At 39.5% G+C, this 26,201-nt stretch overlaps 1 protein-coding gene across 16 annotated transcripts in view; it reads left to right on the top strand.

Annotated features, from left to right (window-relative positions):
• Nucleotides 1-26,201, top strand: part of ADGRA1 (adhesion G protein-coupled receptor A1) — a 588,775-nt gene that overhangs the window by 166,235 nt on the left and 396,339 nt on the right. For 9 of the 16 annotated variants that reach the window (XM_061635602.1, XM_061635603.1, XM_061635600.1 and 6 more), the window contains 4 exons: nt 6,884-6,940; nt 12,987-13,058; nt 17,557-17,628; nt 24,510-24,581. In XM_061635602.1, coding sequence (XP_061491586.1) covers nt 6,884-6,940; nt 12,987-13,058; nt 17,557-17,628; nt 24,510-24,581 — 273 coding nt within the window. The remainder of the gene's footprint in view (nt 1-6,883; nt 6,941-12,986; nt 13,059-17,556; nt 17,629-24,509; nt 24,582-26,201) is intronic. The other 7 variants (XM_061635607.1, XM_061635606.1, XM_061635608.1 and 4 more) reach the window with 3 other exon arrangements.

The raw sequence follows: 26,201 nt of genomic DNA, 5'->3' as shown, positions 1-26,201 counted from the left end.
GCATGTTTTCAGGAAGTAAGCCTTATTGAAGATGGTGCCAGGCCTGACTAGGTCCTTGAGCACCAGTCTGCCCTGGGCCCATGCCACCCATCTGCATACCCCACCTACCTCTCCATTGCTTCATGAGAATGCCTTGTGCGTGCATGGCTGCCATCAACCAAAATGGCAGTGGGGGCTTTCCTAAGGGGCTGATGCCCCACCACCATCTTGGTTTATGGCATGCATGTGTGCTATGCTATTCATAGCATGCTATGCATGATGGCATTATCATGAATGTAGGTGGGGTGTGCAGACAGGTGCCATGGGCAGAACAGGCCTGCATGGTCTGTATGGGGGGGTCTGGAGGCTCCCTCTCTGGCTTCTGAGGCAGGGTCGGGAGTCAACACTGCTGTGGATCATGGAACGGGAGTGCTACCCTCCCACCCTAAGGAGGGGCCCTTTTCCCCCCCTGGGCTTCAGGGGCCCTCTGGGGCTGGCCCTGGAAGTTAGTGTGGTTTACTTCTGAATAAACTAGCTAGGGATTGTGCTGTTTGCTTGTGATGACTGACACTTCATTCTAACGGATGTTATGGTAGACTGTTTAGCAGCTGCAGAACTTGTGTCATACTCAAATTGGCATAATCTGCTCAGGCATTGGACCATAAACTCAGCTAGTCCAAGACACTTTTGTGTAATCAGACTTGAGGCTGTAAACTCAGCAGTAGTAACATTAATGAAATAAACCTGCAGTTCTAAAGGTCTGATGTTAAGGGTTGGATGCATGCTTTCCTGTTGGTTCTGCAGGACCTCTCAGTGTCTTTCAGTGGTCAGTATTGATCACAGTATCTCTCTGGGTTTGCCTCACTGGGATGGGACCTGGGGGCACTGTTTTATGATTGTTCAGGGCCTACATGGAGGACTGGTTCGAGAAGATGGTTCTGAGGGACTCCTGTTTTGGCACCTTTACTGTTTGGCCAGTCCTGTGCCACAGGGTCCTCTTCTGTCCCCTATGCTGTTTAATATCTACTTGAAACCACTGGGAGAGGTTGTCCAGCAATCAGCTAGCTCTCCTTTTGCCATTTGCTTTCCAAGGAAGATGTTGAGGTCATGAATCAGTCTTAAAATCCATAATGCACTGGATGAATGAATTGAAATGTAATGGTCTATAAGACTGTGGATCAGGGAATAGTCATCCATATTAAGCTGTAGTTTTTATGCATTTTTATTGTAGCCGCCCTGAGTGCCCTATTGTAGGGTAGAAGGGCGGGATAGAAATATTGTAAATAAAATAAAAAATAAAAAATTTGCACTTAGGTCCCATTGAAATCAATGTGACAAGTTAGTCATTGTGTTATTTAGGTGGAAGGGTAAATTATGCTATACTTCGTGTCAAAGATGTCTGATCTGTTCCATCCAGTCTCTGGCCAAAATCAGTGCAAGTACTCCATCCTCTACTAACCCTAACAATTGGATAGCAAAATTTTGGATAGGATAAGTCTCTTGCTGCATACTTTTTCATTGTGCTGTCATTTTGGCCTTTTTAATTGTCTTCTCTCTGCAATAGGGTTGCCAGGTTGGAAGCATCCCAAACCCTGAGATATCAGGGGTGGAACCAAGTGATGTCATGGGGCAGGCCCTGGTGATGTCATTCAGCATGATACATTAAGCATCAACCACAGTTGCTTGGATACAATAGAACTGCTCACAGACGAATTATGCTTTTGAATCACCCTGATAAAGGTGGCTCTCCTTACTTAGCAACAAAAATCAATGAAGCAAAGGACTTCTTGGAATCAAGCAATAAACATTAGGGCTCCTGGATTTGTTTGAGAAATGCAAAACGTTTTATTAACATCCAGGAAACATTGTAGGCCATGCAATGGCTTCTTCTGTAAGAACCTTCTTGTTTGGTATTGGATGACAATGTTGGATATAGTCTTCATCTGCAGTTTATTATTAAAGTTCAAGAACACTTGAAAAAAATTTGCCCCCGAACTGTGGAACAGCCTCCCTGAAGAAGTACGCCTGGCGCCTACGCTTCTATCTTTCCGGTGCCAGGTTAAGACCTGGCTATGCTCCCAGGCATTTTAAGCATTTAATGTTATAATTTAAATTTTCTACTTCCTTTTGTTGCTGCTTGTGTTCATTGTTTGTAGGCTGATTTTATTGTGATATTTTGTATTTTAACTTTTTTGTACACCGCCCAGAGAGCTACTTGCTATGGGCGGTTTATAAATGAAACAAATACAAAATAAAAATAATAAAAAGAAAAACATTCCTCTGACTGGAAATTAAGATAGAAATCTTAGCTAAAAGATGGTATTCCCAGGTCCAACTGAAGTGATGGGAGCATTCCTTCTCATTTGCTTAGGGAGCCTGGGTAGGGAATATTTAATCTAGCCTACTTGCTTCTGGCAAGAAGGGTTTAAGTGCCCTCAGGCCAGGCCAGTTACCAGAAGGCCATTGTAGGAAGAAGGGAGACTAGCATTGTGGAGATGTGAGATGTGAGCAATTAGGAGTAAAGGATGCCCTTGAAGGCTGCAATGCAAAACACACATACTACAGGACTAAACCCTGTAGAACTCAACAGGACTTTCTTCTGAATAGATATGGTTAGGTTGTGCTGTTGGTAAGACTTGACTAGGGATCCTCTGCAAAGACATTCATATCCAAGCAGGGTTGGCAACCCCCTGCTGGAATGCCCTGCCTGCCTTTTAACAAAGCTGCTTCAAACGTCTTTACAGACTTCACCATTCACTTCAGAAAAAGGTTTGAGAAATGAGTAAGAGTAAGAAGATTCTGTATCCTTTTCTGTTTACCCTGTGGGCTACAATAAAATCACTCTGACAACCAACCCAATTCCAGTGAGTAATAATTGAAAGAGAGAAAACATACATGGTTTGGTCTAACTTCACAGGCAGTAGTTTGGGAACAACAGCAGTTGCAGCCACACTTCTCAGTATGTGAATTCTCTTTTGCCACTTTTGGGCAAGAAACAAACGGTCATGCAACCAACAAGGTGCATCATCAGTGGGTTCAAAGGGGTTGAGCTGACCATATGGAACCACTACTGTTGCTTCTAGGGATGTAAGGGAGTGAGGTTAAAGGCAAATGGAATGCAAATAAAAAAAACAAAAGACAGTGATGATTTCCTAAATGTAATACTATACCAACCACAAGATTCCTATGAGTAAGGCAGAAAACTCAGCATCCCACAACCAGTCAGGATTCCTAACCAAAAACCAAAATGAAAAAAAACCTGGCAGCCAGTCGACCAAGGTCACAGAAATCCCCATGCAGCACAACCTGTCCCAGGTTAGTGCAGAGTGCTGTGATACACTTGCTGGCATGAGTGAGACCCTACCAGCACATAATTCCTCTGCTCTGAAATCTTCACTGGTTGTCGATTTGCTACCAGGACAAATTCCAGGTGTGCTATCCAAGTTATGGTTGCCACATAGTACTTGTTCTGCTCTTGTAATAAATCGATCTTTTAGTGGCAGCACCTATGCTTGACATTAGGCAGACACCTTCATTGCACTCTTTTCAGCATCTGCTTAAAATGTTTTTGTTTAGGCAAGCCTACCCAGGCATGTAGGAGCTCTTACGTTTTTTTCTGTTTTTTAACTCATTGCTGGTTTTATTTTGAATGTTTTTAAACCTGTCTTTAACTGTTTCTGCCAATAATTTTAGTATTTTAATTTTTTCTGTAAACTGCTTTGAGGGTTTTTTTTTTTACAATAAAGTGGTATTTACAATATGTTGAAAATAAAATGCATAAATGAATTTTGGAGTCAATGTGGCCTTTGGGTCTCTTTTCACTTTTAGGAACAAAGGAATCTGTCTTATACTGATACATTCCATTTGGTGCCATCTAGCTCAGTACTGATGACATGGACTAGCATTGGCTCTCTAGGATTCCAGCCAATAGTCTTTTCCAGAGATTGTATTTTGTACCTTTGCATGCAAAGCATGTGTCCTACCACGGAGTTATAGCCCTTCCCCTGTTTAAAAAAATATATTTTAAAAATGTTCATTTCAGTTCACTAATGAATGCACAGCATATCTAGGGCAGCTCCACACCATTCATTTAAAGCACATTCAACACACATTTGAAGCATATGAATCCCTCCACAGAATCATAGGAATTGTAGTTTGTTAAGCGTGGTGGAAACTATAACTGTGAGGGGGAAACTACACTTCCCAGGATTCTTTGGGGAAAGTCATGCACTTTAAATGTGAGTTGGATGTGGTTTAAATGTATTGTGTGGATCTACTTCATAAACTTTTTTTGCACTTAAATTGTTTTAATTAATTTTTTAAAATGGAAATGAGCTGTAATGTTTACTCAGTGACGATGGGCTGCTCACCATCTCTCAGCCTAATCTGCCCCTCAGGATGAAAACAACAGAGGGGAACCATGACCACCCCAAGGAAGAAGGGCACACTTAAAATGTAGAGGAAATAATAATGTACAACCATAATGTGAAATCAGATACTTATTGAGACATAGTATGAAGAAATATTTATATAAGCATGCATGTCAAAGATGTTTATTATTTATACAATGTGTAAAGATATTTATAGTACAATCCTATGCACGGTTACTCAGAAGCAAGTCCTAATATATTCAAAGGGGCTTACCTGAACACAGAAGAGTGCACAAAACTGCAACCTCAAGTGGTAAAGAACTTCACTCACCCAACCCAAAATTCAGAATCATGCCTCTTTAAGCTGTTTTGCAACTGTTTTATACTTCTTTGTGATTACTGAATTTTAAAGTTATTAATTTCTTGTTGTGACCTGCCTTGGTTTAACCCTACCCTATCACAGGGATATTGGAAAGACTCCATATATACACACACCGGAGATGTAAAATACATACATCCCATATAATAGTTTATTGTCATAACCAGTTGGTCACTGCAGAACATTTTTTTTAAAAAAAACAGTATTAGTTTCCTACATAATAAAAGCAGTGACACCTAAGTAAGCCCTGCCTAATGCTTTGAAGAATAGGATTGGACAGGGAGAGAAAAATTTACAACACAAACACAATCCTTTGCTATGTTCACTCAAAAGTCCTATTGCTTTACAGCACAATCCTAACCATGTCTACTCAAAAGTAAATTCTATTGACTTCAATGGGGTTTACTCCTAGTAAGTGGGATTAGCACTGCAGCCTTATTCCCAGAAAAGTGAGTATAGGATTAAAACTTCATATTGGGAAGATTTTCAAAACATTGCCCTCTTCAGTAGCCCAGGAAAATTTAAACTTGTTTGAGTCCTCATAATTAGAAAACCATAAGACATTGTAATGGCATTTAGATTTCCTGCACACAAGAGACTTTTGCTCCTGCTGAAAGCTATAAACTTTATTTATGAGATTTCCAGACAAGCAGGAAAAAACAGTTTTCTGGACTTGCAATGGATTCTAGCTATTGCCTGGAGGTCAACAAATCCCTTGTCAATCACAACCCTGACTTCACTTATTGGCTACAAACCTGAAAGGGCAGGGTTAGAGCAGCCAGCTATTAGCTCATTTAACAGAAGTTTCGGGGGGGGACTTATGTTTTGGTGTGTATATCTCTTGTACCAGACCACCTGCAAACTTAATTTTTTTAAAATGAAAGCTGAGATTCTGGAAATTGATGTGGCTCACCCGGAGAGCTGGAGAGGACCCAAAAAATCTGTAATCTCCAGGCAAAAACCGGAGACCTGACAACCCTATTGGGAGGAAGGGTGGGATATAAATCTAATAAATAAATAAACCCTTCTCTGCAAAATGTAGAGCATCTACATCTATTGTCTGCTTATTAGACTGGAGTGCATTTTAATTCCTCTTTGTTGCTGCTTGACCAACTCAGATTAACAGGCTTGTGCAATGGCCCATTGAGAAATTCCAGTAGTATCCGGTTGTAACTGTTGTGACAGGTTATCATCATGAAGTCCTACTACAAGTTTCTCTCTGATGAAGACTGCTTTAGGAATATCATAAACGTAGGATTCTGCTTGGGTGTGCAAAGATGTGTTAAAGCTATCTACAGGTTCATGATTGTGGAGGTTAAATTTAGTGCACTGATAAGTCACATTTTTCTTTCCCATGAAATGGTCTGTAAACATTTCCACCACTTTCCTCTACCGAGCTTTGTGCTCTTCAAAGAGTCACACTGACATCAGGATTTCATCAGCTTGATTCTCCCATAGAACAGATTAAAATATTCACTTCTTAAACTATACAGGTTTTGTATATAAACTGGAGGCTTACCTGAATTGATTGAAGCACCTGATCCATGCAGGCCACTTTCCAGAGCTCTGGAAATCAAACTGCTCTGGTGGTACAGTTCTGAACAGTTCCATCCTGTCTGGAGCTGTAGTGTGCTGTGATAAGAAGTCAGGTCCTGCTTCAGCAGGATTTTTTTTATCTTCTAGTATTTCCCCCCCAAATCTATTTCTTTTGCTAGGCCTCAGTATACATCCATTGCTTCCAAGCTCTTCTTGGTATTTTCTGACAGTAGTGGCCTGTGCATTGGGGCAGAGTTGTGGAGCTGCCCTCCCTACATCAGTGTCGCTGCAGCTTACCTGGATGGCACTGGCATAGGACAGGGTGGTGGGGAGGGTGGGGCTGTGAAGATACCAATCTGACACTCTCACCAGGGTCTCACATGGCCCCGACCTCACTATACCCTGCCCTAGTCCTGTCCAGGTGGCTGCAGCTGTGCAATTGTTGGGATGGTGGTGTTGGGGTTTATGGGATAATACAATTATGTGGTTCTATCTCTAGCAGAGTAAAAATGGCAAAAAACAGAGTGAGCAATAACCAGCCCCATCTCCACCCTCACACAGTCTAGCAGAATAAAACAAGTTTTCTCCAATAAAGTCTATAATTATTTTTTTTACTCAGGATCTCTTCATGTATACAGAGATACAGGCACAGCTTAGGAAATCAGAAATCAGAAATGTAAGTTAATTCATTCAATATTTTTCAGCTTCTGGCAAGCAGCCTCATGCCTGTTTGCTCATGTGGTAATGGAGGTTTCAAAAGGTAGCACAGCAAGGAGGAGGAGTAAGGGAAGGGGAGAAACAACAAACAAACAGGAAACTACATCACAGGAAACTATAGACGTATCCTGAATCTGGGCAGAGATGGCACTTGTCTCTTAACTGTGCTAAAGCATGTATAACTCTGCCCCCTAGTGGTGGCATGCGAGGTTGCTTATTTCCAATAGGTGGCATCACACCAGGTGCCACTGTTTTCTGAGCATCTGAGAGGTACCTGGCTTACTTTTAATTTGCAGAATGTGGTTCTGTTGCGTAGTTAGTGTTTCAGCTGCTTTTGGCACCACATCTTATTAAGAGAGCTGACAGGTCTGACTTATTCAATAGCTTTATTGCAATTAACTGCAAATAAACCTGTCCCTTCCTGATGACACCATCTGACTGGACTCTTTCTACTGCAGGTATGACTGCCTTAGGTCCCTTTTGAAATCAGTGGGACTTACCTGCAACTAATTCTGGATCCAACCTGTTATGTTTTAGTTTATCTTTTGAGAGTGTTCCCTCCCTTTCCTTTTTATCATTGGGTGTTGTTAAATAATTGTGTTTATGAATTGATTCTCTCTTTGAGTGAATTTTACAGAGAATATATATGGGGTTTTTATATATTAGATATATAAGGTGCTGCATGAGTTGCTGTGGCACAAACTTCTATTTGTGTTGCTGGAGCCAAGCCTGGGAGTCATCATGCTAACCTAGTATCTAGAAAATTCTGGATGAATTTTTCAGATCTTCCGTTGTGCTCTTTTTTTAATCTTTGCCTTTGTAGGCAAGTATTTTAATTACAGGGATTACTGCTAAGTAAACAAAGGCCACTTGTGCTGTCTGACCTCCATTTTACAAGAGTTATTAAATAGTTGCAGCACTTCTTAACTTTGCTCAAAAACTGGAGCTATGTTCTTGCCATCACCTCATGGGGATTACTGGGATCATTTTATAAAATTAAATGGTGTTGTGCATTTTTATTGAGAAAATACATCCATGCTGAGCATTTGACAAATGTTTATTAAACAAAGCAAGCCCAAAAGCAGTCTACTCTAATGCAAGAAAGCAAGGCAGTAGTGTATAATAACTTGGCCAAATTATTTTAAATCAAGCAAGCCACTGTTGGTATACAGGGAAATGTCACTACTATCTTTAGACTGCAAGTATTTTGAAGTACTGATTAATCATATAATATGATATGTATCAGAGGCAGCCAACCTGGTGTCCTCCAGATAATCCCAGACCACTGGCCATGATGGTTTGGACTGGTGGGAGATACCCCAGCATACATAAGTGAATATTGTGGCCAGTGATATTATCAGAAACTCCTTTTTAAATCTTTTCTGTCAGGGATTTCATGCCTTTTTTAAATGTATTGCCAAGAGAGCAAGAGGAACAGCATACCAATGCTGCATTGTACCTGGCCCGTGTGTCATTCTGATGGGATTGCCTTGTCAACACTTATACTGTTGGTGCACCACGGATCTATAGTGGAACCCGTGCTCTTCTAAGATTTCAAGTGCAGCATCTAAGGGCCCAGGGAAGCAACAGGCATGTTAAGTTCTCCTTCCCTGCCCAAAGTTTAAGTTATGTTGAAATCAAGCCTTAGTCCTCCTGATGCTGTTCTCCCAAAAGCTTCACACTCTTTTCCCTTCAGACCAGCTAGAAAAGAACAGAAGCAGTCTCAAATGTGAGAGTTATTGAAATGTTGTATACATAACTTGTCACAATTCCTGTCATGTTGCATTTTGGGGCAGTTACACGAGGTAAAATCTATGCTCAGAGAGTGAAGACAATCCAGAGTGCTAATGAGCATAATGGAAAAGAGATGTTGTCCTAGTAGAGCTGCCAAATTTATGCTAAGTGGCACAGTCATAGCTCTATAGTAGTGATCTTTAATTTGTGCATTCACTGTTTTTTTTAAAATGAGCTCTAGTAGAGTAGAAGCTTGTTATAACATGGTTTGCTATACAACAGAGATGACATTATCTCCCAAGTAAAATGCTTTTTACAGAACACAGTTTTGTTATAATGCGGGCACATCTTTTGTCCCCCAACCACTGCGTGATAATGAGCTTCTACTGTACATAAAATTAAGGGGAAATTTTCTCCTGTTGTAGCAGAAATGCACAAGCACATAATTGTTCATCTCATAATTGGATTGTAAATTGCAATCAATATCCATTTCAAAATATTCTGTCTATTTTTTTTGACATTTGTTTTCTTTGATACTATTTGTGTGTGTGTGGTTTTCACACTGCAAGTTTTCACACTGCTACTTGAGCATTGTGATGTGGGGTGCAAGGAAAGGCAGCATATTGCATAGGTACACTCTTGCATTCTGCATTTATGGTGATTTGAAGGGAACCTTCTATCTTCTCCCCACCACTACCACCACTCAAGGTAGAAGAATCTATCCAGTGAATTACATGAGTCTGACATACACCTGACATTTTACAGTTGCCTTGAGTCCAACTGAAGATACAGTGTTACAGCAGAGGAGAGGAGGGCCATTCCATTGGTGCAGCTGAGAGATCAGCAACTTTTAGCACTTTCTTTCTTTGATTTTTCCCACCCCAGCTGGTCATTAGAAGAACGTGTAGATAAGAACTTGTACCTGTGCGTAATTATTTCCTCCTCCCTACCAGTCCATTTTCCTTTTGTGTTGTGTATTTTTAGATCGTAAGCCTGGGAGCAAGGACTTGCCTCTTGTTCTTTTTTTGTTTTTGTTTAAGACACTCTGAAAGCCTTTTTTAGGTTGAAGAGCAGGATAAAAATTATTTCGATAAATGTCTTGGAAAGAATCTAACATTCATAATACATTGTTCAGGAATTATTATTTATTTCTAATAATTTTAGACTAATACACAAAGTCCCTTTGAATAGTGCGGGAAATTTTGCCTGTCATTCAACTCAAGGAGCATATGCCCCAGAGTGAGCGTGAAATAGGAGACATGAATCTGCTATTCCCTCAGTCGGTCTCAGTTCCCACATGCCTCTCATAGTGTGATCATCTTGCCATGCTGCGTGTGATTCTTAAAGATACAGTATGTATTTTTCGTACAACACGCCCCCTGAATGCAAGCCAACTACTTCATCTGGGGCTCAGCCAAAGAAACAGCTATCTGTTCCAACGCTGGAGGAAAAACTGGCTCTGTTGGACATACTGAGAGATGGTATGTCAGTCTCCAACATGGCATGTAAATATGGCCAGCCAAGGTTGGTTTAACAGTTTTAGGAACCGCTTCAACCCCAAAAACCTGCAGACTACTGACAAAGCTGCATCTGCTGATGAAGAGGCAGCAAAACCCTACCCGGAAAAATTAAAGAAAATCATAGAAGAAAAGGGCTATCTTCCGGAACAAGTTTTTAATGCTGATGAGACTGGGCTGTTCTGGGGGAAAAAATGCCCAACTGCACTTACATTTCCAAATCAGAAAGACAAGCCCTTGGCTTCAAAGCAGCTAAAGGCTGTGTGACTGTGTTGTTTTATGACAATGCGGCTGCGCATTTAGTAAAACCGGGCTTACTCTACAGGGCTGCAAATCCCCGTGCCCTAAAAGGCAAGAACAAAAGTCTCCTTCCTGTGTTCTGGAAATCAAATAAAAAGGCTTGGGTGATGGCAACATTATTTCTGGATTGGTTCTACAAGTGTTTCATTCCGGAGGTCAAGCTGTACCTCAAAGAGAAAGGACTTCACTTTAAAGTGGTGCTGATCATAGACAATGCTTCTGACCACCCTGAAGCACTCTGATTTGCTCATAATGACATTGAAGTCATCTTTCTTTCCCCCAATACCACCTCCATCCTCCAACCTCTTGATCAAGGCATGATTCACTGTTTCAAGGCCACGTACACAAGGCTTATGTTCTCACAGAAGTGCTATGGATGCTGATTCCAATCTGAATGTGATGGAGTGTTGGAAGTCCTACAACATTGCTGATTGCATCTCTTATATTAAACAGGCAATGGATGCAATCAAGCTTGAAACAGTCAATGCATATTGGTGAAACCTATGGAAAAAATGTGTGAATGATTTTAAGGGTTCCTGACATTGACAGAGAAGTGGAACGCATTGTTCAGGAGGCCAGGCAAGTGGGTGGGGATAGCTTCATCAACATCCTCAAGGAAGAAATTGAAGAATTAATTGAGGGCCATGGAGAAATATTGACTAATGAAGAATTAGAGGAACTGATAAAATCATCTCCGGAAGATGAAGATGATGATGACAAACAGGAAGAGCCAGCAAGTTGAAATTTTCATAAATTTACTGAAGTGTTCCAAGCCATGAAACGCTTGAATGTTTTTTTTTTCTGAATATGATTCCTCTATGGAATGAAGCCTCAAAATCACATTTAGTATTACAGACTATTTGAGACCATACCAAAAAATGTTTGAGTAGCTCAAGAAACAATGGTGACAGTTGCAGAGCTCTGTTTTTCAAGAAAAAATCAACCAGCAGCAGATGAGCCTACACAATCAACTTCTTGAGCTGAACCAGACTTCATCTATGACTCGCTGTCTATTACCCAAGCCTGACCCATCATCTTCTGGATTGACATGAATCCCTATTGTCCCCCCAATAATGTTGACAGGAGAAGAGGAAGACTAATCATTGAAGTGTGCACAGTACAGTACTTTCACCCCCCCTCTCTCTCACTCTCACTCTCTCTCTCTCTCTCTCTCTCTCTCTCTCTCTCTCTCTCTCTCTCTCTCTCTCTCTCTCTCTCTCTCTCTCTCTCTCTCTCTCTCTCTCTCACACACACACACACACACACACACACACACACACACACACACACACACACACACACACACACACACACACACACACACACACACACACACACACACACACACACACACACACACACACACACACACACACACACACACACACACAAAATTCTTCTCAATGTCTTGGTGGGCCTACTGGCCTTGTCACATGATATCTCTTTACAAAAGAAACTTTTTGGAAGCAACTGACAATGGCAGATATCACCAGTGTAGTGGCAAATTCAGAAGCGCAGGGTCCCTTCATGATAGTCACAGCCACACCCCTCCTCCTGTTTTGCTGCTGGGTTGAGAATGAGATCCTTGTTAATGCTTTCTCCTACAACCGTAGACATCTCTATGAGCCAATCAGCATGACAAGGGAGAGTGTTAGCTGAAAAGAGCCTCATCTCTTTCAGTCTGATTGGCTCCAATGAGCAAGAAAGGACAAATAGGCATGTTAGAAGATTCTTCTCAGTGGCTAACACACTCCTCTTTCATGCTGATTGGCTTGTAGGATGCTGGAGACATAGGGAGCCTGCTCCCAAAAAAGTAAGGTGTCTAAGACCTCCTGAGACCCTGGACGGCTACATCCCTGGATATTTCTGTTGTAAACACTAAGTTGGAATGGTTATTAATGTCAATGAACTATTTTGGAATTTGTATGGTTTCTGAAGATCAGAGATAAAAAAGACCTTTTTTATAATTCTGCAAAAGTATCCAACTATGTGCCGTTGGAAGTCTGAGATCTGTATGTGCCATTAGCAATACATATGTGCATTGGCAAGAACTAGTACAGTAAGTTGTTCTGCATAATCAGGAAGCAAATCGGTATGTAGTTTTTCTGTCATTATTTCACTGCTTTACATGGAATATTTTAATAAAGCATTTTCCCTACAGCTGGCAAAGCTGTCACTTTTAACTGGAACAAAAAGTAAATTTTCTTTCTTTGTTATCTCCCCTTCATTTTTGCTATTGGAGACAAAGAAAACAGTAAAAAAAGAAAAGAATATCCCCTCCCTTACTTTACTGTTTTATTCTGTATCAGACAAGGGTCCCCTTCCTTAGTATTAGCTTCAATAACTGCTAAAGCATTTTCCAGCTTTTGCCCATCTTCTTTTTCTGCCTGTGTCTGAGACTAAAAGCTGCATGTAAACTGATAATTAATTGCTCTTGCTATTGTGTTTTTCCAGAGATCTGAAGAATAACTTGATTAGTACTATTGAGCCTGGGGCCTTCTATGGACTTTCAGAACTGAAGCGTCTGTGAGTATTAATTCCATTTGAATTAACTTAGAAATTGTACTCATATTGACATTTCTGTCCTTGGGGAGTTTGGAATATGTCACCAAGCAATTATAACATATAGGACATATGAACTACAATACATAATGCAGTTTGAACCTTTTTGAAATGTATTCTATGCATGTTTTGCGATTTATTTACATTTATTCCCATTATTCTTCTTTTGAATGTCGTGATAATTTAAAATTAGCATTTAAGATCCAAGGAAACCTCAGTTAAGTGTTGAAATGAATACATCTATAGTTGATAATCAATGTACTTGATAATCTATATACTTATTTATTATGCACTATACTAAGTTAATATGCTTAAAAAGACAAGGTTCCGTTTACATTTTGTTTAGCTTCAGTTTTGCCAGAAATGATATAATCACCAATTTCTTGTACAATACTCTATATCTGGCAATTTGATCGCCCCAATAAAAAATCCTTTCCCCATCCATGTTTTAATTAAGTGTATTTAGTTAAGTGTCATGAAACAAAACATGATCTGGGGTGCAATTTAAATATGTATGTTTAAGTTAGTATACATATATTTGTCAGTTTGATACACATCACAAATCCATCAGAACTTTTGGGCATACTTTCTATGCAAATAGGCAAGCTATAAATATTTTAATAAATTAAAAGAATAAAAGAGGATGGGGCTCTTTTACCTTTAATAGTTGTAAGGAAGATGTGGTTGTAGTAGGTGTAGAAATTCCATCTTCTGTGCAACTGTTAAAGGTACAGGAGCCCTGTCCTCTGAATTTGGCCAACCTAGTACCACTTGCCTGTTCTTATTCTGAGGTTTTACACCCTGAACTACATATACAGCTATGTACCTGGATGGGTCTAAACCATTACATATAATATGCATGTCTCCAGTTCAGGTATCTGCTTAGGTGTAAATCATCACGTCTAGTATGCATTGCCTTTCCTGAGTACAGCCAGAAAAAAATTGCACAAATTTTCTTCAAAAATCAGAAAATTAAGATATTAGTACCTTTCATGCATTCCCAAATAGATATTCTCTGTGAGTTTGAAGGTTGGGAAGTCAATGCATGGACAGCAAGATATTAGTAAGAATTATGCACATTTCCAAAAAGATCAGCCGTGTGAATCTGAATGCATTTAGAGTCATAGTGAATGTGTGAAAATGCTATGATGACAACTGCGTCTTACTGTGGTGGAGATGATTGTATTCTAATAACACAACCCTGACCTCTTGTGGGGAGAATGGGGAAGCTATAAAAGCTGTGATGTAATATTGCTCAGTCACACAAGCAAGAAAATGGGGAAGACAGAAGTCACAGAGTAGAAGCTCCTGGGTTTGGAAGTAACTGGAGAAAAGATGCTGCAGCAGGTGATCTGGGGATAGAAGTAAAAAATAGCACTATGCTGGGCTTTCAAGCAATGTGTTTCTAGTTTCAGACGTATTCCTTTCAATGCAATATGGAACATCCTAAAGACAGTGAATATAACAGGATGATCCTGAGTTTATTTCTGAATCAATATGAGTTTCTCCAGAAAAGAAAAGATTATTCCAGTTGCCTGGTTAGGAACTAGAAGATTACATTACAATACAAATAAATGGCTTTCTTTTTTAAAAAGTTGCAGTTGGTGCTTGCTTGGAGGCTGCTAACTTCTGTAGGACTGTATTGACGTCTGTTTCCTATTCATTCATATCTTTCCCACAGAGGATATAATAAGCAGCTGAAGCTAATGTAACACAGACGTTTGTAAGTGACATGAGGCTTCATGAGTCAGTTGGAAAAGCCACAGGCTGCCAAATCTACATAAAATTAACAATTTCATGTGGAAGCCTTCTTGTTGGCTGACTGTACTGTGATAATTTAGTATCTGCAATGACAGAGAAAGAGATCTCATGGATTAACACAAAATGATGTCTACAAGGAAAAATAAATCTGAATACAGGCCACGTGTCTGGTTGTTTTACAAGATCAATTTCATGAGTCAACATTTCTGGTATAAATATTTACATCAAAAAATGAACACCAGATTTGTGTGACATGAGGTAGATTTGGTCTGCAATAATAAGCAACAGTTGAAAAACATGTAAAAGGAAGCTGGTACAAACTGTTTCTTTTTGCTAATGTCTCATTAGAAAAAACTGTTTAAAACCTAGGCAACATAATTGGGTAGGGAAATACCACTTACCAGGGAAGTTTTGCCATCACTTTGGTAAACCATGACACAAGGAAGGACATATTTAACCAATATTCTCATTCACTGAGAGACTTGCTAAATATTTTGGGATTTGGTTCAGTCGCAATATAGCCTCTCTTTTCTTCAAAAAATTTAAATAAAATTTGTTTGGATTTTAGTGTTTGCTTTAGAGATGTTGCAGAACACCTTTAAATTGTCATGGGATAATTCACACTGTGTGTGTTGGGGGCGGGGAAGGCTCACAGTTCCACAAAAAGTTTATATCCTTCACCACATTTTTGTATAAGTCAGCAATACCAATTTTGGAAAGAGTTCATTTTCCGTTTTGTTCACCTTACTATATAGCTCAGTCCCATCAGGTTCAGAAGCATGAACAACATGTGTGATTGGTTCTTGAGTTGACTTGCACAGCTGATGGTGCAGTCAAGACCTCCCTCATGATTTTCTTCTTCCTGGATTGGCTATGACTCATAGGAACACAGGAATCTGCCTTATATGAAGTCAGATAATTGGTCCATCTAACTCAGTTAATAGCTACACTAACTGGTAGTAGCATGGGAGCTGACATGAATTTTTTTTGGGGGGGAGTAAGGTGCAGTGGGCTAATTTCTCACAAAAATGAGGAGAATAATATCTGTTCTAACCCAGGTTCTACAAAAGCTAGAAACACACTCTTTTAAAAAAATAAAAGCTGGGAATCTAGGGATTATGGTTGAAACCGGGTGGACAGCTAGCTCCCCTGTGGGGCCCCAATCTCTAAAATTTTGAACAGGAGTCTTTTCCAGCCCTACCTAGAGATGCCAGGGATTGAACCTGGAATCTTCTGCATGTGCTCTGCTACTGACCTTCTCTGCCCTCAGAAATGCTGTAATACAATCTGCTTTCTGCACCAGGCTTTGCCATGCTAGCAGCAATTCAGTTGAGTCTACATGTTCTCAACTGAAGCATCCAGAACACTCTTCATACTGCACATGTCTTACAGTTGCTATCTTAGAAAGAATCATGAATGAAACCACAAATTGTACCTAAAATAAGGACTGGGCTGAAAGAGAGGGAACTTCCACAAAATAAATTCTGTGTCACAGGTATTTTTAAGGGGCTGGTATAAAAGTGGCACTGCTTGCCCATTCAGAGTGAAGCTAATACTTATCCATGCAGCATTGCCTTTCCTCTGAATGATAATTTTACATCGCCAAATCAGATTCACTCTTAGGAATGTGTGAGAATTTTGATTCAGTTCACATTTCAAGCCAAATCTATCAAATTTGCACTTTCTGAAACAATATGAGAACTAAAAACACAGCCATCATTTGAAATTCGCACTTATTTGAATTTTGCAATGCAGTTCACCAACCAAACAATGTTTACAAAAATGCATATGTTAGGGGAAATGTGCATAACAATGAGTATATGAGTGAAAATAACATGCAAAAATGTATTACATGATGAGAAATGGGCTGCAAAATATGTACATTAGTCAAAATGCTTACAAAAATGTGTTTGTTATGAGAAATTCGCACTGAAATGCTGGAGAATTTTCATGAGGATCTTTTTTTTAAAAAAACCAAATTGCTGCAGAAATGTGGGGAACTGATTGGAAAAATGAAAAACGGAGAGAATCAAAATTGACAGATTGTTCCAGTAGAGTAAGCAGAGTCTTCTATGACAAGTCAAGTTGTTAGGACATGAGTGGTTTGCCTACGAGGGTTGTATAGGGTATACTGTGCTGCAATTGGCTTGGAGAGTCAGCTGACAGTATTCAAGCTAAGAGTTCAGCAAATTCTCTTCAGTCTGGAACTGCAGCCTAGGGGCTACTTTTCTCTGAGACTTATTCTGCCTGCCCTCTTGAGGGCTTAGAAGGCTAGTGGTACTGATGGATGCTCTAGTTTGAGAGCCCCCCTTTTAGTTACCTAGTTTGAGACAACCATCAAGCCCCCTAGCTATCCCCTGCTATGGGTCAAGCAGTTCACATGACGTTTTTGCAAGTGTGAATCATGCGCTCTGTAATATCACTAAAAGACTTTTGGGGGGAAAGGATTCTGTTTTTCATCTGTTCTTGAAATCTCTATACATATGATTAATTTATGAAGAACTCAAATTAAATACAATGAAGTATATTATTGAAATATTTGTCAGGAACATTCTAAATATAAGAACACAGTTTTTCTTATTTTTTGTTTACTTTGTTAGCTGTCTAAAATGTTGTGTAAGGGTAAAATGCTAATGAGGCTATTCATGATTTTACAGTTTATTTTCTTCTTCAGTTATATCCCCCTCCTTTTTTTGTTTAGGGATCTTTCTAATAACAGAATTGGCTGTTTAACACCTGAAATATTTGTCGGCCTTAAAAACCTTCATAAATTGTGAGTATGGTACCTTTTAAAACCATTAAAAACACCACCTATCACAATGAGGAAAACCAAATCATTATTGTAGCTTACAGTAATCATCGCTCTCCTGAGAGTTTAATTTAAAATGAGACAAATACATACAATTAACAACGCAAAACAGATCCAGGAGTTCCATGTGAATGGATTTACATTCTTGGAAGTGGGCACTCATGGGTGTCAGCTCCCCCTTCTGAAAAATCCTGGAGGGTTTTGAGACCCCCTTGGAATGAGATAGATAGATGATGACATAGAATGCTGCTACAGGAAAATTGCTTCCTTCTCCTACATTAGTGGAAGCCTCTATTGCATTGCTCCTCCTTGTTAGTACTATTTTTTATAAATTCGTCTTCTTCTTTGACATCTTTGTCTTCAACCTAATTTGCTATCATTGATAATTAAACTGCTGTTGGGCCAAAGGTTCTTCCTTCCCTTCACATCCTAATTCTCTGGTTATGAAAGTGGGGTGGCACTTTAGGCACTTTTCAAGAGGGGGCCAGATAATTCCTAAAACTTCCAGGGGCAGATTACTTATTTTTAAAATCTGGCAGCAGCAGAGGTTTACCTCCCATTCTCTCCCTCCCTCCCTAACCCATTTTGGCACCATTTCTCTTCCATCTCCAGAGACCTTTATGGAAGGATGTTATATCACAATGTAACATCTCTCATGGGGCATTGTAGAAAAAAAATGACTATTCCTGCTGTCCCATTGGGAATAGCTGTTTTTACCCCATGGCCCTGGAAGGATGGTACATTGTGATATAGCATCTAGCATCCTTCCGTAAAGGCTTTGTTGGGGGAGGAATGGCCCTGGACCAGGTTAGGAATGAGGCTGCCACTTACCAAAATAAGAAGAGTGTGTGTGTGTGTTTTCTCTCTCCCCCCCTCCATGAATATGTTGAAAGAGTTCCAGTCATAACTTTTAACACAGCATCAGTTAAAGTGATTGGCTGTGACAACCCCATGACAAATATTTTGCCATGATGTTATGTCTGAAGTGTTGATACTAAATCATGTGCATTGCTGCAGCCAATCAAATTAAATGACAGTGAGGGCAAATAAGGCCAAGGATAGTGAAGCTGAAGAAAAAGAAGTGAAGTAGCAACAGTAGCTGCTGCCTACGAAGCCAAAAGGCAGCAAATAGCATTGAAACAATGTAAAAGTTTGAGTAACTTGAATATGGCAGTTTTGAAGTAGATATTGAAAATAGCACAGGTCTATTCAAAACTGTTAAGCAAAAAACAAACAAATCTAGAACTTCCAACGTTCTTATTGTTATATAAGCAACATAAGGGGTGGGGGAGAATCTGTTTCTCAAAACCTTGTCTTTTGGTGTGTATGTATGATTATGTTGTCCCATTAGTATTACATAGAAAATGCAGATGAAATGCTACCTACATTTGTATAAAGCAAGACAGTTTATTTTTTTTTTAAAAAAATAGAAGTTTTGATTTTTGTATAGGTTGCATGAAGCAAGAATCAAGTCTATCTGTAATCAGGTCAATGCCATCTGTGGCTTGATTTTATTAAGTCTAGGATTTGTCAGGAAAATTTATGCTTTATCATATTACATCAATCATCAAATCGATAAGATTACACACTCAACAGTTATGTGTCATGTACAATTCTGTATCCATCCAAACATATTTAAGCAAAACCTTCAAGGGCATGACAGGACACCTTCAGTGGAAGTATTTAAGTTTTATGCTTGGTGTATGTATTTCACATGCCTTGAACAATATAATAATTGCAATATATGGTTAATATTCATCTGCTGGTACTATTTAAATTTAAAAACCTTACGTGTTCTGAAAAGCATGTGAAAGATTCAAAATGGTAGTAGAATTAAAAAAGGGATTGCCAGATTAATGGATAATTTGGAGACAAATTACCTGCTCAGAAAAACTATTAATCTCACTGGGTTACTTTCATAGGCACTAACACAGGCAGATCAATTTTAATGAAGTAGTCAGTGTGTTGTTTAGCACTTATTTAAGTTTGTTATTTGATTGCTGTGTATTTCCTCCATTTTGTTTGTTTCTCCTAGCTTAGAAAAATGTTTTTCCTTTTATAAATAAATAAATTTTAAATTGTTTTCAATTTAAAAAAATTTTTTTTTTGTTTTAAAATTTGTATATTTGTTTTTATTTTTTTTAATTGCTGTAAACTGCCCAGAGAGCTTCGGCTATGGGGCGGTATATGAATGTAATAAATAAATAAATAAACAAATAAATTTTTAAAAAATGAAAATGAAGACATTTATTATCTTAATTTGCAAAGGTAGTATTCCTATATATGGCTGAAAGGTTATATTAACTAGAATGTGGAAAAATGTGGCTTATGATAAGAAGTCCATGTTGAGAAAATGCCAAGATGCTGATAAGGTGGAAAAGGAGGAAATGAGTTCACCGGCCCATGGGAGCCAATAGGGAAGAAGAATGAAGAGTGGGATATGCCAAAGGGAGTGGCGTTGAAGGGGAATACTCAGAGAGAGAAGGAGCAATGGGGTTTAGGGATTACAGTGTTAGGTTAGGGGGCAGACCAGAGCAAAATAAGCAAGGAATACTGAGGCAGTGGGAGAAAACTACATTGGTTGTGCAAGCACATTCAGAAGAATTTTAGCTTATAAAAGGGAAGGTCTGTTTCTATAATAATTGCACTTACTTTGCTTAATGAAAGCAATATAGGCATCTGTTTTAGAGCATCCCATAGTTCAACCTAGAAAGGCTCAAAAGCACTTAAATTGAGCATTTCCCTCAACTACTTCCATTTTCCCCAGCTCCAAAGGCCAACAATGTACCTTTCAGGCCAGGGAAGGGGAAATAATTTCCAGAGGGGTGGCTATGTTAGTCTGCAAAAACAACACAGTCTTGTTTCAGACTGACAAACTGATTGCAGCATAAGCTTTCATAGACTAGAGTCTACTTGCAAAAATGGAAGTAGCGATGTCAAAGAAAGGGGGAAATTGCTTCAGCAGGTGCTTTCAGATTGCCTAGAATGTGACCAGGAATATTACTTTCAGAATCCCTGGTGGGAAAATGGCAATCTTTGCATCATTTCTACCAGGGAGAAAGGGCCACCAGGGAAAGGGCCTGGTGGACAATGGGAAAAGTAGTTTTCCCATTGGCCAGTAGCTCTTGGGAAAATGATATCTCACATGGGCCTGTGCCAGGGCACTGGGAGCAGAGGGTGGATTCATAGACTTCTCTCTCCTTATGTTTTGCTGGTCCTGCTGCCACCAGCTGGTCTTTTTAAGCAAACTTGGGGGGGTGGCCTCATGTGGAGGGTGGCTGACTTCTGAAAGTCAGATTGGCTTTGACAATAAGCTGTTTCCAATAAACAACAAAGTTATTGGAAATAACTTGGCTTACCCAGAGGTGAACCACTGGATGGGAGAAAGCTTATATAGAGAGGTATAGCAGGATGTCATCACTGTATAGATGGTAGTGGAAGCCCTAGAGTTTGATGAGATATCTTTAAGGACATAAGCCCTCTCTGTGCGTTAATCATGTGATGAGGCCATCTGTTGAAAGAAACACTAGCACTTCTCCGATGCCATATGATTACTGAACCTGACCCCTCCAACATCCATGCATTGAGCATGGTCATCAGAGTCAGGGGAGAGGTCTACATGTGTAGATTTCCCTGACTCAGGCATCCATGGTCCATGCATGGATGTTGGGGGTGGGCCCAGGGAGTCATGCAGTCTCAACCCTGCTACCCCTTCCAGTGGGTGGATCCCCTTCACATGAAGATGGCTAATGCACATAGAACAATAGAACTGTGAGAATGTATGCGCTAGATGGTCAATCATTATTCAGTTGGAATGAGGAAAATACTTTGCACATGCTCAGAGACTTATCTCACTTCTTTGCTGGCTGGGGCTCAAGGTTTCACCATGCCTGATAAATGCTGCTCATACTTTTGCTAGGTTTGGTAGTTGATCTGATTTTCATTTTCCTTGGATGACACTTCCCTTGTGAGAAATATTGTTTATGTCTCATATTTTCCCCTTGTTTAGGATATGACTTACAAATTTATGACACACTATTATTTGTGATTGATTTCTCTCTCTCTCTCTCTCTCTCTCTCTCTCTCTCTCTCTCTTTCTCTCGTGTGTGTGTGTGTGTGTGTGTGTGAGTGAGTGAGTGAGTGTGTGAGTGAGTGAGTGTGTGAGTGTGAGTGTGTGTGTGTGTGTGTGTGTGTGTGTGTGTGTGAGAGAGAGAGAGAGAGAGAGAGAGAGAGAGAGAGAGAGAGAGAGAGCTGCTCATATCCTAAACATGATGGGGCGGTATATAAATACAATAAATAAATAAATTATAAATTTCATATTTTAAGGGAGCATATTTTCTTTTGTTTTTCCCCTCAGTGGCCATGTTGTGTATTCTAAGATGAGTTATGCAGAGTAATTTTGAGAGTGCAATGGGGATCTCAGTAATTCATACACCTCTTAGGAATACTCTGCTCTAAATATCAGGTGATGTAGAAGACTGGGTGTTTCCTTTTAATTATGGATTGACTGAATTCTCTGCTGAGATTTTTTTAAAAAAAGGCATACCTTCTGCTATAAATTCTGCTGTAAATTAAGCATAGTTAATTTTTATTCATTTATTTGATTCAAGTATGTCTGATTACTATTTCATCCTGACTCTGGAATAATCACCAATGATGAGCTGTACAATATAATATAACAACTTCTCTTGTAACTGTGCAAATGTTACTGGAGCAGCTAATCACTCTCTTCACTGCCAGAGACGAGTAGGAAAATTTGGGGGGGGGAGCAGAACCCAGTCACATTGCAGTCAAAATATGTTTGCTGAAATAGCCCTGTTTAGTGATTTATTTATTTATAAATAAAAATGCATAGAGCATATTATAGTAGTCCAGTTGTGAGGTTACCAATGCATGAATAGCAGTGGCTAAGCTATCCCTGTCCAGTAAAGGGCACAGTTGGTGTATCAACCTAAGCTAATTATACATGTTTCTCACTACAAAGGTCACCTGAGCCTCCAGTGACAAAGATGGATCAAGGGCCCTTCCCTCAAACTATGTGCTTGTTTCTTCAGAGGGAATACAACCCCATCCAGAACCAATGAACTCCCCAACTCCTGGATTTAGGAACCTCTCACACCAAAGTCTGTGCCTTATCAGGATTCAGTCTCAGTTTGTTGGCTCTAATCTAACCCATTACTGGTTTTAAAGCCAGTGTGACTCCCAGGTTACAGAGATAAGAGATGGGATATCATAAATATGAAATGTAGTAAATTCAGATCCTACTTCTGCAGAGGATACATATGGCATAACAGGGAGTTCCTTGTCTGCTGGGATTTTGCTGGAGTTGACATTGGAGCAGGCCTTGGACCCATGCGTTCCCGTCTCATTCCCTTTGCCACAGATACAAAATTATGATTACAGCAGGAGCTGTTGGCCAGTTGGATTGCAAGAAAAAGACCTTCTGTACCCTCTATACCTCCTGAGGTCGAGGTGATGATGAGTTTGGACTACATTGCTCATAATCCCTGCCGATTGGCAGTTCTAGCTGGGGTTGATGTGGGTTTAGTCCAACAACATCTGGAGGGCACTAGATTGGGGAAGGCTGTTTCAGACCTTTAAAAACATAGCACAATTGTAACTATTTAAAATTTACCATCTGATATAAAACATCACTGAATAGAATAGAATAGAATAGAACAGAATACTGGAATTGTGTATTTTATCTACAAGTGTATTATAGCCATGGGCTTGTTATTACCTTAGAGCAGATTGATGTTTTCAAAATAGGTAACATTAGTTTCTTGTGTAGATTTTTCCAGCTTGATCAAATGATATCTTTCATATGTAAGTGGAGATGTTATTAACAAGTATTTGTTTAGCTTTCTGATCAAACTAAATATTATATAGGTGCCCCATAACTAGGTCTCCTGATTGCCACTTTTAGGTCTTAAAAGAAGCAGTGATGGTGGTGCTGTATGCAAATTAGATAGGGATTCAGGTTCTGGGTGTGGGGTATTAACCCTTTTCTTGTACCACTTCCCTACTTGAAGACCTCCCCACCTCCCATAGCTGCTATTATCCACGAGGGGAGGGGGAATTGCATGTTCTTATTCTGCTTGTCTTTTTTCTCTCCTTGGCTAATTAGATCCTTGAGAGAGAGAGAGAGAGAGAGAGAGAGAGAGAGAGAGGGGGGGGGTGTTTGTGCGTGTGTCTTCAAGTAGGGAAATAATGCAGGAGAAAAGGTTACCTTTCTTCCCATAGCTCCATGGCTACAAGCCAATTAGGCTTTCCCTGTGACTGCTTTTAAGTCTTATTGTAAAAATTTTAGACTTCAGTAACTTGATCAAATACATCACCTTCTGCAAAGATGATCCATTCTCTTCAGTGGAGGGCAAGCTCTGTATACCTTTGTATTCATGCAATGAATGGAAAAACACATATGTGCACCACTATATGGACTCTAGACAGGGGCAGTACCATGTGGCTTTAGAAATCCATATCTCCTTCTACAGCCTTCCATCTCTGTGTGGTGGTTCCCTACTGCTATGCCTTTGCCTTGTCTGTAGAAGAGATCAGGATGTTTCCTGAATGTACATAACTCCACTTGTATGTCAGAGATTCTGGATCATATTCATTTTCAACATACTTGGTTTTTTTTACAGTGTGGAACTTAACAAAATTTCTGCACATTGGGCCCAGATGGAAATAGACAGTTTATTATATTTGTTCATGTTCACATCTAGAAGTTTAACAAAGGAAGGAGTCCCCTACTCCTGATGTGCATATTTTTAAAATGTTACCAGTGAGAACAAAAATTTTACATGATTTGAGTTGTCTTTTGTTAAATCTTTTTTTCCCTTTAGGAATTTATCAGGGAACATTTTTTCAAGTCTCATGAATGGACTATTCTCTGAGCTGTTAGCTCTGAAAGCTTTGTAAGTATGTCTTGATTAGGTAAAGGCCCATTTTATGCTCACCTTAAGTATTATGTGGTCCCTGAAAATAATAATATTTTTATGTGCATTTTGTAAAACAAATTCTAATTCTTTTCTGTAGCCTGAACTATTTTCAGATCACTGGAATATTAAACAATTGTGGAGCGAGGAGGTTTAGTAATAATTATTTTGTGGTATTTTTTTTTTAAACTTGAAGTTGTCTTTAAAAATGCTGAAGCTTTATGGTTAATTTCCCTTAACATTTTATGAAGGAATGGATGGAAGCAGAGAACAAGCAAATTAATTCCTTACAGCATTTACATAAAACCTCTTAGATGTTCATTATAACTCTACTTAGATTAAATGTACATATTAGAGTTAAAACACTTAAATATTTCTCTTTGTTAGCAAATAAGAGGAACTTTATTAAACAAGAAATAGATTGATGAAAAATTAACTAGAGTGTAGAAGGGGAATAATGCTCTATAATTACTTGCATGTTGAAGTTAAATAGTGTGGACTTGTATTGACTTCATTAAATTAGAAATAGAATTTTGACATAATCTGTCAGAATTATGGAACTGAAAGGATTTAATGCAGATCCATCAAAGTTGCATGGTTTGGAAGGCTGCATGTATGCATTCATCCATCCATCCAGGGCTGACCCTACTATTTGGCAGAGTGAACAGCTACCTCAGAAAATGATAGGATGGAGGGTGGTGAGGGAGTTGCAACAAGGTGTTGGGGATGTGTGTGTATGCCCTGATCCCCCTAAATTAGCCTGCTGCCCTCAGTGGAGGATGCTTAATCCCATCACTAGTGCTGAAGTATGATTCAGCAGCCATTCTGGTTGATGTCTACATGGAATGAGGAGAGACACCATCTTGTAATTTGCTTGGGCAGCAAAATATCTGCATTAACCTATTTGCTTGTATGTCACTTTTTTACAAGATTGTGCTCAGAACAGTGCTCACCATGTCAAATGAACAATAAATCCAACAATTCAGAAAACATCTTAGGAACATTTAATAAACAATTATAATGCCAATAAGTCATTTTTTAAAAAAGCAATCCTTACAACATTGTATAAAACAATACAAATGAACTAACTTTATTTAACTTAGCAGGAAAGAGAATAAAGCATAACATAAATGACATAAATGAAATGGTAGTATACAAAGACCGGGAAAATAAAATTCACCATTCCAAAAAGGGCATTCTACAGAGGTTCTCACAATTAACTTATATCCGTTGGAGGCAGCTACACCTCTAACTTTTGGCAGCCTCCCAAAGCTCATCTGGGTGATTGGCGCAGAGGGCTGAAATAAGACACACACCACAGCTGGGTTGAAATGTGGGCCACATTTACTGAATCATTAAAAATACCTTCAGAGGGAAAACTATAGGTGGGAGAGCTAGTCTATCAAATGTCAGACCAAGCCTGGAGCTGTTAGGGTGACCAGCCTCTGCTGGGTGAAAGGCAAACCATTCTGCCTACACCCTACCTCAGCCACACCCTGAAGGTGAGTAGGGAGACCTTCCTGAGTCACCACCCCCAGAGTCCCCAAACTCCAGATGGATGGGGCAAGTTGTCCACAAAGGCTTCCCATATCCCACCCC

The sequence above is a fragment of the Rhineura floridana genome, chromosome 7 (genome assembly GCF_030035675.1).
Source record: "Rhineura floridana isolate rRhiFlo1 chromosome 7, rRhiFlo1.hap2, whole genome shotgun sequence".
Taxonomy (NCBI): Eukaryota; Metazoa; Chordata; class Lepidosauria; order Squamata; family Rhineuridae; genus Rhineura; species Rhineura floridana.
Note: the sequence above shows the minus strand (reverse complement) of the source record. Positions and strands in the feature narration are given on the sequence as shown.